At 47.7% G+C, this 12,026-nt stretch overlaps 3 protein-coding genes across 6 annotated transcripts in view; 1 reads left to right on the forward strand and 2 right to left on the reverse strand.

Annotated features, from left to right (window-relative positions):
* NAA38 (N-alpha-acetyltransferase 38, NatC auxiliary subunit) overlaps positions 1 to 9,435 on the forward strand; it is a 25,134-nt gene extending 15,699 nt beyond the window's left edge. The window contains exons 3-5 of the mRNA XM_054709706.1: positions 8,471 to 8,735; positions 8,927 to 9,110; positions 9,277 to 9,435. Of these exons, the coding sequence (XP_054565681.1) occupies positions 8,655 to 8,735; positions 8,927 to 9,110; positions 9,277 to 9,389 (378 nt within the window). The 5' untranslated portion in view covers positions 8,471 to 8,654 and the 3' untranslated portion in view covers positions 9,390 to 9,435. The remainder of the gene's footprint in view (positions 1 to 8,470; positions 8,736 to 8,926; positions 9,111 to 9,276) is intronic.
* Positions 959 to 8,201, reverse strand: LOC103296889 (cytochrome b5 domain-containing protein 1). Of its 3 annotated transcripts, none has more exons than XM_054709705.1 (4): positions 7,868 to 8,201; positions 7,701 to 7,777; positions 7,338 to 7,556; positions 959 to 1,767 (listed from the first exon to the last, which is right to left on the reverse strand). In XM_054709705.1, the coding sequence occupies exons 1-4, from the start codon at positions 8,025 to 8,027 to the stop codon at positions 1,594 to 1,596; spliced, it is 630 nt and encodes a 209-aa protein (XP_054565680.1). In that variant the 5' UTR covers positions 8,028 to 8,201; the 3' UTR covers positions 959 to 1,593. The 3 variants fall into 3 exon arrangements, with proteins under 3 accessions (XP_054565680.1, XP_008151716.1, XP_027984163.1); XM_008153494.3 differs by lacking the exon at positions 959 to 1,767 and adding an exon at positions 6,493 to 6,759 and having other exon boundaries at positions 7,868 to 8,189; XM_028128362.2 differs by lacking the exon at positions 959 to 1,767 and adding an exon at positions 6,493 to 6,759 and having other exon boundaries at positions 7,701 to 8,194.
* Positions 9,436 to 10,151: 716 nt separating the features above from the next.
* On the reverse strand, positions 10,152 to 10,999 carry TMEM88 (transmembrane protein 88). 2 transcript variants are annotated; one of them, XM_054709543.1, is made up of 2 exons: positions 10,753 to 10,999; positions 10,152 to 10,634 (listed from the first exon to the last, which is right to left on the reverse strand). In XM_054709543.1, the coding sequence occupies exons 1-2, from the start codon at positions 10,960 to 10,962 to the stop codon at positions 10,380 to 10,382; spliced, it is 465 nt and encodes a 154-aa protein (XP_054565518.1). In that variant the 5' UTR covers positions 10,963 to 10,999; the 3' UTR covers positions 10,152 to 10,379. The 2 variants fall into 2 exon arrangements, with proteins under 2 accessions (XP_054565518.1, XP_008151718.1); XM_008153496.3 differs by having other exon boundaries at positions 10,152 to 10,649.
* Between the last annotated feature and the right edge of the window lie 1,027 nt (positions 11,000 to 12,026).

Raw genomic sequence — 12,026 nt, forward strand, 5'->3', positions numbered from 1 at the left:
ATATTTTTCAAAAATGGCCATCATAATATTCAACATCCAAAATGCTCTTATTACAAACTAATTTTGACACTCTTCCCACTGAGAAGTGAAGTCTAGTTCCCTTCCCTTGGATTTGAGGCAAGGTAATATAAGGTGATTCAGCTTCCTCTTGGTTCGCTTGGGATACTTGCTCTTGGAACCCAACCCCCATGATCTCAGGGAGCCCATCCTGCCCCACATAGAGGCCTACATGTAAAAGAACCCATAGCCAACATCAACTCGCCAGCCATGTGAGTGAGCCATTTTGAAAGTGAATCCTCCAGCTTCCAGCAATCCACCCACTTGACACCTTTTGGAGTGGAAATGAGCTATCCAACCCTGTCCAAATTATAGGTTCATTAGCAAAATAAATGATGGTGGTTGTTTTAAGCCATTAAGTCTTGAGGTGGTTTTGTTAAGCAGGGATAGGTAACTGAAACAGCATCCTATGTTTATAATGCAGGGAGGTGGTGCAACTCAGTAATTGTGGGTGGCCTATGACTATGTGGTTCAAAGCCCACCTCTGCTACTTACTAATTGTATGACCTTTGGCAAATTACTTAACCTCTCTGTGCTTCAATTTCCTTCTTTTTTCAGTGTCAATAAAATAGGACTTAAGTTTGTGAGGATTAAGTGATAATGTAGGTAAATGCAGATCTACAGGTAATAGAGAGCAATCTTTGTGATCATCTCAGACAAGCCTCTGATCGTTCCACCATTCTTCTCATGTGATTCTAGTTTTTTTTCTGTATAGTACTTTTGGCATTTATACATATGTGTGTGTGTGTTTACATATGTATGTATGTACATACATATACAAATACACAGTATATAGCTTTCAGTACTGTCTGAAATGTCTACTTGTTTATTGTTTCCCCACCAGAGTATAAGTCCCAATAAAGCAGGAGACTTACTTGTCACGTTCACTGCTGTATTTCCAGTAAGTGGAACAGTGCCTGGCACAAAGTGCTTAGTAACTTTTTTGTTGATGAGTGGATGAATAGAATAGCACGTTCACACTTCTTGTGGAGGACATCACTAGTTCCTACCCAGTATCCATTCTCTCGAGACTTCCACAGTAGTGGACCCTGCTTTTGTTGTGGATGTCAATATAAAATCCTGTCCCAGATTCCATTGCAGCTAAGGGTTATTGTGTAATGTATTTCCTATCAGTCAAAGGTCTGCTAAGGATGCCTGGGAAATTTTTTGCTTAATATAGGCATTGCCCTTTCTTTCTTCTTCTTTTCCTCTTTCCTGCCCAAAATCCAGGCTAGAAGGAGTACAGCCCCAAAGACCATAAACATGAGAACAAAAACAGGAGCTACCTGAGACATTAATGAACTATCTAGTGGAGTCACTACCACAAACATTGTATGTGAGGAAAAATTAACCCCTTGTAGTTAGGCCCCAGCAGTCAGCCTTCTGTTACTTGCAACCAAATACATTCTCAACTGATATACTATGGTGGAGTAATACCTACCCCTCTAGGCTGTTTATTAAGGGCAAGGGAATATTTCATCTTCCTTACTATTCTATAGAAGGATTAGAAGAATTTACCAGCACAAATGATATTATTCAGATCTCCTCAGATGCTCCAAATAGTGAGAGAGGGCAAATAGCAATGGATACCACATTATCTGAATCTATTCGGCTCCTGAGTTCAGACATTTTGAATAGTGGGGGTAACGTGTGCCATTCATTCCTGAAACAAACATGTATTTCTTGTACTCTTGGCCAGGCATTATATGGCTGTTGGAGATAAAGGGATGATTAAGTCAGATGATTGAAGCTGGATGCCCAAGTTCCCACTAAACATTAAGCTCCCAAAGGGCAGGAGCTGAGCTGCTCCCAGTGAAAGATTTAATTCTAGCAGTCTACCATCTTGTTCCTCATCTCAACCTTCTTTACCTCTGACCCCACTTCAGTGGTCTGACTTCACTTATTCCCATTCCCCAGCTTTTTTTTTTTTTTTTTTTTTAGTGTTTCCCATGTGCCTAGAATACTCAGTACTTGGACTGCATATCTATTTGTATTTTGAATGCCTCCTAATCTCTTACTTCCACATTATTCAGGTTTCAAATTATCTGCTTTCTCTACAACTAAATCTCCGTGTGCTCCTGCTGGTCCATCATAAAGTGGCTGTTCTCCCAATATGAAACATCTATGTGGTTTACCTACACTCAGCTGTGGGAGCTGGGTGCATTAACCTGATCCTGATGTCATGACTGGGTGTTGTGGTCATAAGCACAAATGATAGACTCCCTCACTCAGCTCCAATTCCAGATCAGAATTTGAGACAGTACTAAAATGTTTCAGACTAATCATAAACTATGCCCCAAAGATTAATTCTTTAGGAATTGCTGCCATGGGAACAGAGATATAACAGGTTGAGGTAGACAATTAGACAAATGTCAGAAATCCTAGGATGACACTGTATCGTCACCTTTCATATTTTACTTTTGAAGGTCTTTATTTTGTTATTTTTTGTTAATCCTTACCCACGGGTATTTTTCCGAGGATATTTTTAGAGAGAGTAGAGGGAAGGGGAGACACACAGAGAGAGAAACAGCAACGTGAAAGAGACACATCCACTTGTGCCCTAACCAGGATGGGGATCGAGGAACATGCTCTTGACTGGAATCGAACCTGGGACCCTTCAGTCCATGGGCTGACACTCTATCCAGAGCCAAACCAGCTACGGCTGGAGGGATGGGGAGGGTGTCTTTAAAATATTTGTGTGTATATGTGTTTGTGTGTACTATTCAGGGGTATGAGGTTGATCCAGTTTGAAAGACTGATGGAAATTATAGCACCTTTCTTCAAAATAATACACGTGTGCCCACATACAATATTTAGAAACCATTTCTGCAGGTCCAGGTTAAGAATCCACCTGTGATTTGCCATGAGGGTGGAAACTTTTTCTATAACATAATTTGGTCCTTTATGAGGTACAATTTTCATTTCTTTTTTTTTGTGTGTGTTTTATCCCATTGAGCAGGCAAGCTTCCTGCAAGGAATATTAAAAAACAACAATAAAAAAATTTTTTTATTACCCCTAGTGATGTATGTATATAGGGTCGAGACTTGTGGGAAATATTTGAATATTTGCCAATTGAGTCCCTTGAAGCTGCTATAATTTACTGTGAAAAGGCAACTTTCAATATTCTGCCACCCCACTTCCCTCCAGAACAAAAGAGATCCTACACTCATGTTCTGTTTACTCTATAAGTTTTAGGCCAAGGCATTATTTACATATTCTTCATACAAATATCCAGTCTTGGATATTTAGGGAACAAAATAGTGCCTAGTGGAAAGCTTTATAGCCCCCTACCCAAAACAGTAAATATTAATAAACAAATGTACTCTATTATCTTAAAAATCTGTGGTCTATATTCCTTCCATAGCTCCATGCCTCACCCCATACACACCCACACCTGTAATCAGATCCTCTACTTATCCCATGATTTTTTAAACATTAATTAAATTTTTTTTCTTTTGTTCATTCTCACCCCAGGATATTTTTTCCATTGACCTTTAGAAAGAGTGGAAAGAAAGGGTGGTGAGGGGAGAGAAACATCTGCTGGTTGCTTTCTGCATGTCCTGACCAGCAGATCAAATCTGCAACCCAGGTCCATGCCCTTGACAAGATGCCCTTACCAGGAATGGAACCTGCACCTCTCCGGTGCAAGGCTCTAACCACTTAGACCACAGGTCAGGGCTGAATTTTATTTCTCAAATTACATTCCTTTCCTGGTATGTGCTTGCAGGGAAAACTAAAAACAGGAATAAACGTATTGCTAATAGAATAATGGCCTTGTAGTTTTTCCTTTTTTTCAGATCCTTCCCTTCCACCTATAAATTTCAAAGGGGCCATCTTTAATCCTAACCTCTAGAACTTGAAAGTGTTTTCCCTCCTCCAGTCCCCTCCCTGACTTTGTAGACAGTTACAGCCACCTAGTGGCCAAATGGGGAAATGACAGATTGCTCCAAAAATCTGGTGAGAGGAAGAACCTCATGGAATAATTTTTGGTCTTGGATCTATGGAGAGCAAGGTAATAGAAACCTGTGGATAGAGACTATAGCACAGGATCCAGACATCCTATTTCTTGGTCTCACCTTGCCTCCTAGGACACAACATCCCATTCATTGGTTATTATAAACAAATGAAATCACTTAACATTTGAGTTCATCCAATCAAAATTTATTGAGCGGCAACTGTGTGCCTAACACTTGGAATACAGCAAGAAACAAGTTGGACATGATTAATGCTCTAATGAGATACAATCTAGCAGCCAGCCAGCCAATTACATCCATAATTTTAACACAGGTGATGATAGCTTGGAAAAAAGAAGATGGATTCCAGAGATATTTAGGAGTTATAGTCTACTTGGAGAGTGACTGGATGTGTGAGGAGAGGGATGTGTTTTTGGCAACAGGCATTGAAGTAGGAGACTCTGGAAGAGGGACAGATCCCATAGGCATAGGTCCTGAGGATGCACATGCCCACAGCAACAACATAGCTTTGGTTCTCAAATAGTTTAGGATTTAACTGGACAAACAAGATGCACACAAAATAACTGGAGAGTTGATTAAACATCAAAATGATTTTGGTAATTCATGGACTCTTGCAATACATAGGACTAAAAGAATCCCTCAATTCTCACCTTGTGTTCAGGTACTGCTGAAACCAATACAGATGTCTCCACCTTCGTCCATGCCTTTCATAGTTGGCCCTTCAAAAAACTCCTATGGCCCTAACTGGTTTGGCTCAGTGGATAGAGTGTCAGCCTGCAGACTGAAGGGTCCTGGGTTCGATTCTGGTCAAGGGTACATGCCCAGGTTGTGGGCTCGATCTCCAGGAAGGGGGCATGCAGGAGGCAGCCAATGATTCTCTCTAATCACTGATGTTTCTCTCCCTCTCTTTTCCTCTCTAAAGTCAATAAAAATATATTTAAGAAAACACAACAACTCCTATGCAGCCCACCCAGTGTCTCACAGGGGCCACCTTTTTCTACTCTGGGCCCATGTCAGGAGGATGCACTATCCCCTCCCTGCTTCTTGTTTGCCTGTTACCATCAGGAAACTCACCTGTTATTCTCATTCTCCTTCCCTGCTTACGTTAAATGGGACCAAATCTGGTTGTTCTCTTTGGGTCCTCAGGAATGTTGACTTAATTAGCTCCTCTATTTACATTACCCCTGTCAAGCCTGTTATTGTAGAAACAATATCTTGCAAAGTCAACCCTGCATCCTCACATTCCCTAAGAGGTGCAGGCCCATACTGTGCTATTTACCTCCCTTTTGCTCCACCATCCAAAGTGTCCCACTCCAAAGGCCCAACTCTAGTTTTTCCTGGAATCACTATATACCCACCTCTTTGCCTTGAAAATGTCAGGAGAAAATTTTGCTATGGGATTAACCAAGAAGTAGTTTCAATAGCTATTGCTCAGCTGATACTCAACCTCACTGCCTCCTGTCTGTCTCTGCATACCTCTGCTAATAGCTGCAGAAAAAAACAGCTGACTGCACAATAAGCCTACAGGCATTGCGTAATGAGCCTAGAACATTGAGATATTTCCTTTACAATGAAAAGAATATGGACTTTGGAATTGGGCAGACTTGGGTTTACCTCCTGATTACTAACTAGTCTGCCTTAGTTCTATTAAATCTTGCTAAACTTCAAAAGACTTATCTGTAAAATAGTGGTAATGGGTAGTTATACTAAACAGTGTATAAAGCACATAATATAATATCTAAACTAAATTAATTACCTGGTAACCATTCACTTCCTTTCTTTCCCTGGGGTTTCAGCTGGCAAATACTATTCAGAAGGGAGATTAGCCAGTTTTGTATGGCCAATGATAGACATTTCCTATTTCTGTCTTTGTAAACACCATCTTCCTGCAGCCATCCCATTTCCATCATTGAAAAAAAAAAAAAAAAAGTCGTTCCATCCCTCATCCCTGTATAGGATTTCTCTTTCTCTTATTATCAAGAAGTTCTACCTGAGCCCTAGCCGATTTGGTTCAGTGGATAGAGTGGTAGCCTTTCAACCAAAGGGTCCCAGGTTCGATTCTGATCAAGGGCACATACCCAGGTTGTGGGCTTGATCCCCAGTGTGGGGAGTGCAGGAGGCAGCCAATCAATGACTCTCATTATTGATGTCTCTCTCTCTCTCCCTTCTTTGAAATCAATAAAAATAATTTTTAAAAAAGTTCTACCTGAACTCTATCCTCTTCTACATCTCCTTAGTCCAAGATATTTTGTCGTATCATTTTAAAAAATTAACTTCTAACATTCTCCCTAATTTTCTGAGTAAATTATAATGGGCCTGTGAAATAGGACCTTTATATTTCATAAGGGCATGGGAACCACAGGTCAATTCCCAGAGTAGAAAGGAAGTCTAGGTCCAGGCATTCCCCCACTCCATCCCCATCTCTTTTCCTACAGGGTACAGAAACAGCCAAATTCAAAATATGTTTTGAGTCTATATAAGCATATATCTCCTTTCCTATAGCTCTGTGAGGTCATCATTGAAGTAGAGCAGTATTGCAGGTGTGTGGAGTGCACCGTCCATATTGAGATAATCAAATTCTTCCTCCTCATCCCGGATCCCATTCTCTTCCAGGGTATATTCCATGTTCAAGTTCTTCCCTTCATATTTCCATGTGTAGCTGGCAGCATGTGCGTTATGGGGGAGATAGCGGTGTAGGATTTCCCACATTGATTCTAGGGCCCCCACCTGGAGAACACAAAAGCACCCCACTCCCAGAATTCTGGGTGGAACATACACACACACATTCCAAGCAAAGGCCAAGAGCCCAAAAAATGAGCTGGGATCAGAGTGCCTCCCTTGGTAGATAGCTTCAGATACTCCACAGCCGCAGAAATGAAGTTGGAGCTTCAACATGCAATGAATGGCACTAAAGACCTACCTGTCTGTGTGGCAGCCACTTCTAATAGATGGCCCTAACGGTCAAAGTCAAGTCACTGCCCGGTAACTTCATCCCCACAATAGACTATTAAGAGTCCAATTGCATTTGCTGTCCAAAACACAGCATGTAAGAGTTTCCATGGACCACTAGCACTAAGATACATAAATTGCTGCCCTGAACTTATAAAGGAGTCTATTACCCCTGTGACCCAGCCACTGGGGACCAACCCTGGGGACCTAGGTGGTCTGCTTTCCTGGCTTGCACCTAAAAGGGGGTGAAAATACAGTTTCCACCGGTTGTGGAGAGATGATGGCCTGAAGATCTGCTTGGAGATTTGCTGGGATTCCCAGTTCCCTCTAACCTGCCCCCAGGCATCAGTTCTCACCTCCAGTGTGTGCTCTTGCGACGTGAGTGTGTTAATGATACGGATGTTCCGGGTCTTGGCGGACAGCCGACCCACTTCGTAACGCGACCCCTGCCACCAGGGCTTCCCGAAATCATTGGCCCAGTCGGAACGAGGCAGCTGAGGTGGGACATGCAAAAAGCGGCCCCGCGGGGTGCGGTATCTCTGGGCACCAGTCAGCGGATCTATGTGCTTTCGGATCTTCAAAGCAGGGTTTGGGGGAGGGGATGGGAGCAGTCACCCTCTCGGGCTCTGGTTAGCCCCTTTTTTCCTCCCCATCCTCACTTTCCAGTGCTCCCCCACCCCACCCGCGCGCACACACACCCAACACCAGGCAGAACTCACGTCTTTGGTCTTTGGGTCAAACCAGTGGCTGATGTCCTGACCCGCAACTTCCACGATGGGTTTCAGCAGCAGGTCTCCTGGGAAGGGGCAGTCGCCGTCAGTTCTAGCCGCCCCCAAACCAGGCACCCACAAACACACCCGAAGCGGACCCAAAGTGTGGCCCTTACCTTTGTGTTCTTGTGCCAACGGCGTTAGGTCGTATACGCATCCCAGGTAAGACACCCAGAGGTCCTCCGGTTGGTTATGTTCGGCCACCTCAACCGGCGTGAAATACCGACGCCGGAAAAACTCAAAGTCTGGTCCGGCAACGAGGCCCCGGCGTGGCATGGCTCTTGCTCTATTGGTCGCCGGCTCCTTTAAGTTTCTTCCTCGCTCCTCAGCACACGCTCATTACTACATCCTCCCTCATCCTGGAGCTAAGACCAAAGCGTTTATCCGCTGACATGGAAACCATTGTCCTTTTTCAGCCACCGTCTACAGAGATCAAACGCTGGGTGGGCGAAGAGTGGCGTCGATCCATGGGAAACGTAGTTTGATTCCCGCTTTCAAATAATTGAGTTAACGTCCTCAGGAGTCCCGGGAAGAATTCGGAGTGGCCTGGGCTACAGGGGATATTTAGAACAGACTTTATCGCGAGGCAGAAAAACAGAGGGAACTGTGCGATTCTGAAAAAAAAAAAAATTCTTGCTAAATTCCAGGGTTCTTAAAATATGTTTAAAAAAATTAGAGGTAAAGTTTCTCGCGATATCTTAATACATCCGGCATAATAGAATTCAGTGAGCCTCAGCGCTGGAAAGTAGAAGCTCGCGAGATCTCTGCAGTAGCCGAAGAGAAGAGGAGGAGGAGAGGTGATCTCGCGAAAGAAAAGCTGCCCGGAGAGCTCGCGAGATCTCAGATCACCGGACCCGAAAGGTTCTTAGGGAGTTGAAGGGCCTGGAAGAGGCCCCGGAACAAATGGCGGGAGCTGGGCCGACCATGCTGCTACGAGAGGAGAATGGCTGTTGCAGCCGGCGTCAAAGCAGCTCCAGCGCTGGGGTTAGCGCGGGCTTGGGTTCCGAGATTGAGGGGCAGTCGGGGAGCAAGATGGGGGGGATGGTGGGGGGACTGCAGCTCCCGGCAGCCTCTAGGATTAGTGTGAGCGCCCCGCGGGCTGTCGGGAGCTGTGGTTCCGTGGGCGGGCAGTAGCCTCGGCGGCGCGGTCTGAGCGCGTGTCCTGCCCCGCGCAGGACTCAGATGGAGAGCGCGAGGACTCGCCGGCTGCGCGCGCCCGGCAGCAGCTGGAGGCGCTACTCAACAAGACTATGCGCATTCGTATGACAGATGGACGGACGCTGGTCGGCTGCTTCCTCTGCACCGACCGCGACTGCAATGTTATCCTAGGCTCGGCGCAGGAGTTCCTCAAGCCGTCGGGTCAGTGCTCGGGGAATGCACCGCGGGAATGCGGTGGAGCCTCACTCAGGCATTTCCCCTTTAATGCCTGGCTGCACCCCTTATTTTGGGAGGCTAGAAGTCGTGGCTCAAAAGGGGCGGGACCGACGCTGGCTTGCCTCCCTGATGTTCTGACCCTTCTTTCCAGATTCCTTCTCTGCTGGGGAACCCCGTGTGCTGGGCTTGGCCATGGTACCCGGACACCACATCGTTTCTATTGAGGTGCAAAGAGAGAGCCTGGCGGGGCCTCCCTATCTCTAACCATGATCGCGCATGCCTTTTAGACTTCATTAAACCTGTAACCCAAGTGGCCTGTGTGTGTGTAGCTGGGATGCCCGGACAGAGATCGCACTTCCCACAACCTAGACTTCCAGGAGTGCCACAGGTCCCCTCTGGTTCGCGGGCGGGGATGGGGGACAAGCTGCGCTTCGGACCAACAGGCCCCAGGGTGGACCCCTCCATCTTCCCTCCCACGCTGCTGCTCCAGAATTGTGGCGGGAGGGGGTGTCATCCTGCTCCGGAAGGCCCATTGTTTCCCTTCCCGGCCTGGCAACACTGAGTTCCTCTAAGCTGGGGTCAGAGAACGGGCTCGGGTCCCCAAGGGGAGCAGGGCAAGCGACAAAGTCCAGGCCCTCTCCACTCTATTGATGGGGAGGTGACTTTGGGGTCAGGGACAGAGCTTGGGTCTGGTCAGGAAGAACAGGCTAATGCGATAAGGGAAGGCCAAGAGGCTGGAGGATGCTCCCGTCTGCACACTTGAGCCACACCCCCCTCCCATGTTGTTTCCTTTTCCTGGGCACATAGCAGTAGTGATAGTATTTGTACCACCCCTCGGTTCACAGGATCCAAGAAGCTCGTTCAGTTCATTAATTCTTTATTAACGTGTGATCACTCCTTCCCCTCCAACCTCACCCATCAGCCTGTAAATTCTAGAGGAGCTGCACCGGAAAAGGAGGGCACCAGTGAGGTTCAGTTGTCCTATTCACAAGATGGGGGATGGGGTGGGGAGTGTATGTGCAGGGTCCAGCCCAGATATTCAGGATTCGGATATGGGTAGTAAAAAGAAAGGGTTTTCTGGAATGGCGAATTTTCACCAACATTGGGTCCACAGATGCTGCAGTTCGCCAAGGGGATGCTAGGACTGGCTGAGGCAGGGATGGGCAGGGTAGGTCGGAAGACCCCCAGGCTTCAAGTCCTTGGGCGGATTGAAAAGGAGGGCATTAGTCGGGGTTGTTCTTGACTCGAGGGTCCTCAAACCCACACCTTTCCTGATGTGGGAACGGCCTGGGACCCTGGTGATGCCCGGATTTGCCGCAGCTGCGGGGAGCGCCGGCGCCGATAAAGGGCTCGGCTGTAGGGCACGAGGCAGTCGGCTAGATGGAGGCGCAGGCAGAGGCGGCGGTAGCTGGCCAGGGCAAGGACGAGCAGCGGCACGAGTAGCAGGAATCCGGTGACCAGCAGGGCCGTGAAGCCCGGGTCCCGCAGGTGCGCGGTGCAAGGGGGTGCCTGGGAGCGCAGAAACTGTAGACGAGGTGTCAGGCCCAAGCCGAACAGCTCAGGCAAGAAGTTGTGGCCCATCAACCCCCCACCCGTACTCACACGCACACCCGGGGCGCCCGCTCACCTGGGAGTGGCAGAGGAAGCCAAAGCCTAGCATGGTGACCGCTGGTAGCAGGATGGTCCCCAGCACCAGCGCCAGCAAGAGGAGATTGAAGGCAGCCACCAGCAGGTTCTGGGCGGTGACCAGCACAGCACAGGCCCAGCAGTCCAGGGGGTCCCGGGGCTCCGGGCCGCCGTTGGGAACCGGTCTCTGCACCCCGAGGACATCCGCCATGGCCTGCCTGGCTCCAGCCCGCCTGGGCAGCGGCCCTTATAGCCCTCTTTCCTGCCCCTCCCCCGGCCCAGCCTCTCCCCACCCCACCCCCCTTATCCTGGAATGCGGCTCCAGGAGTAGGCACCCCCCCAGACCAGAGCTCTGGACATTCCACAGGCGCCTCTGGGGAGGGGTTCACTCTGGCCGGGGTCTGGGCAATCTCCCCATCAATCACGGTTTGCAGCCCTTCTTCCCAGTATTCTCCCTATCATCAGCACACTAAAAACAGGATTTTTTTTTCTGGTTTTATTTTTAATATTAATATTCTCACACAAAAATCACCGAAAATAGGGGTAGGATTGGGAAGACCCCTCTGCCTCTGGGGCAGAGAGACAGTGCAGTGCGAGGGGGCGGGACTGTAAACCCCCCACCCCTCCGCAGCCCCAGCGTGGAGGAGAAAAAACTGACAACACGAAAATAAAGCCCCAGAGAAATTCTTCCCGGGGTGTCCCTGCCCCAGGGAGGCCCTGGCCCTGGGCTGTTTCACACTTAAAAAGAAAAGGGTGGGGGCGTAAGGGGAAGGTCCGTGTTTTTAAAATTGGCCGGGGCTGGAAAGGATGGGGTTCCTTTTCCTCATAGTTCTTTCTTTAAAACTTTTAAATTTTTTTATTTTATTTATTTTTTTTACAAAATACCATTTCAGTTCCCACTTCTTCCCCTACAGTACAGGAGTCGCTCACCCTCAGGCAGGGTTGGGGTCGGGTCGGATGGGGCGAGGAGGGTCTGGTCCAAGAAAGTGCAGGACGTAGGGGAGGGGAGCGGATTTGAGCACCATGAGAACCCGGCTGGAGCCGTGGACGGGCGGAGACGGGTGGGCCGGGCCGGGCCCGGACACACACTGGGGCGCAGGGAGAGCCCTGCGGCGGGCGGCCCTGGAGGGGTGGGTGGGATAGTTTGGGGGGTGCGGGAGGTCGAGTTTTCCCAAAAATGAATAAATAGGTGAGTGGGACTGTTATAAATTAAAAACAAACAAAAAAACAAAATACAAATCATAACGAAGTGAATAAACAAGAGACATGTACAGG

This window comes from Eptesicus fuscus, chromosome 20 (genome assembly GCF_027574615.1).
Source record: "Eptesicus fuscus isolate TK198812 chromosome 20, DD_ASM_mEF_20220401, whole genome shotgun sequence".
Taxonomy (NCBI): Eukaryota; Metazoa; Chordata; class Mammalia; order Chiroptera; family Vespertilionidae; genus Eptesicus; species Eptesicus fuscus.

Coding starts and splice junctions, on each gene's coding strand:
- TMEM88 (XM_008153496.3), bottom strand. CDS start 10,962: ATGGCGGATGTCCTCGGGGTGCAGAGACCGGTTCCCAACGGCGGCCCG. Junction 10,650..10,752: donor GCTTCCTCTGCCACTCCCAG/GTGAGCGGGCGC, acceptor CCTCGTCTACAG/TTTCTGCGCTCCCAGGCACC.
- LOC103296889 (XM_028128362.2), bottom strand. CDS start 8,027: ATGCCACGCCGGGGCCTCGTTGCCGGACCAGACTTTGAGTTTTTCCGG. Junction 7,557..7,700: donor TTGACCCAAAGACCAAAGAC/GTGAGTTCTGCC, acceptor CCTGCTTTGAAG/ATCCGAAAGCACATAGATCC. Junction 6,760..7,337: donor CGCAAGAGCACACACTGGAG/GTGAGAACTGAT, acceptor TGTGTTCTCCAG/GTGGGGGCCCTAGAATCAAT.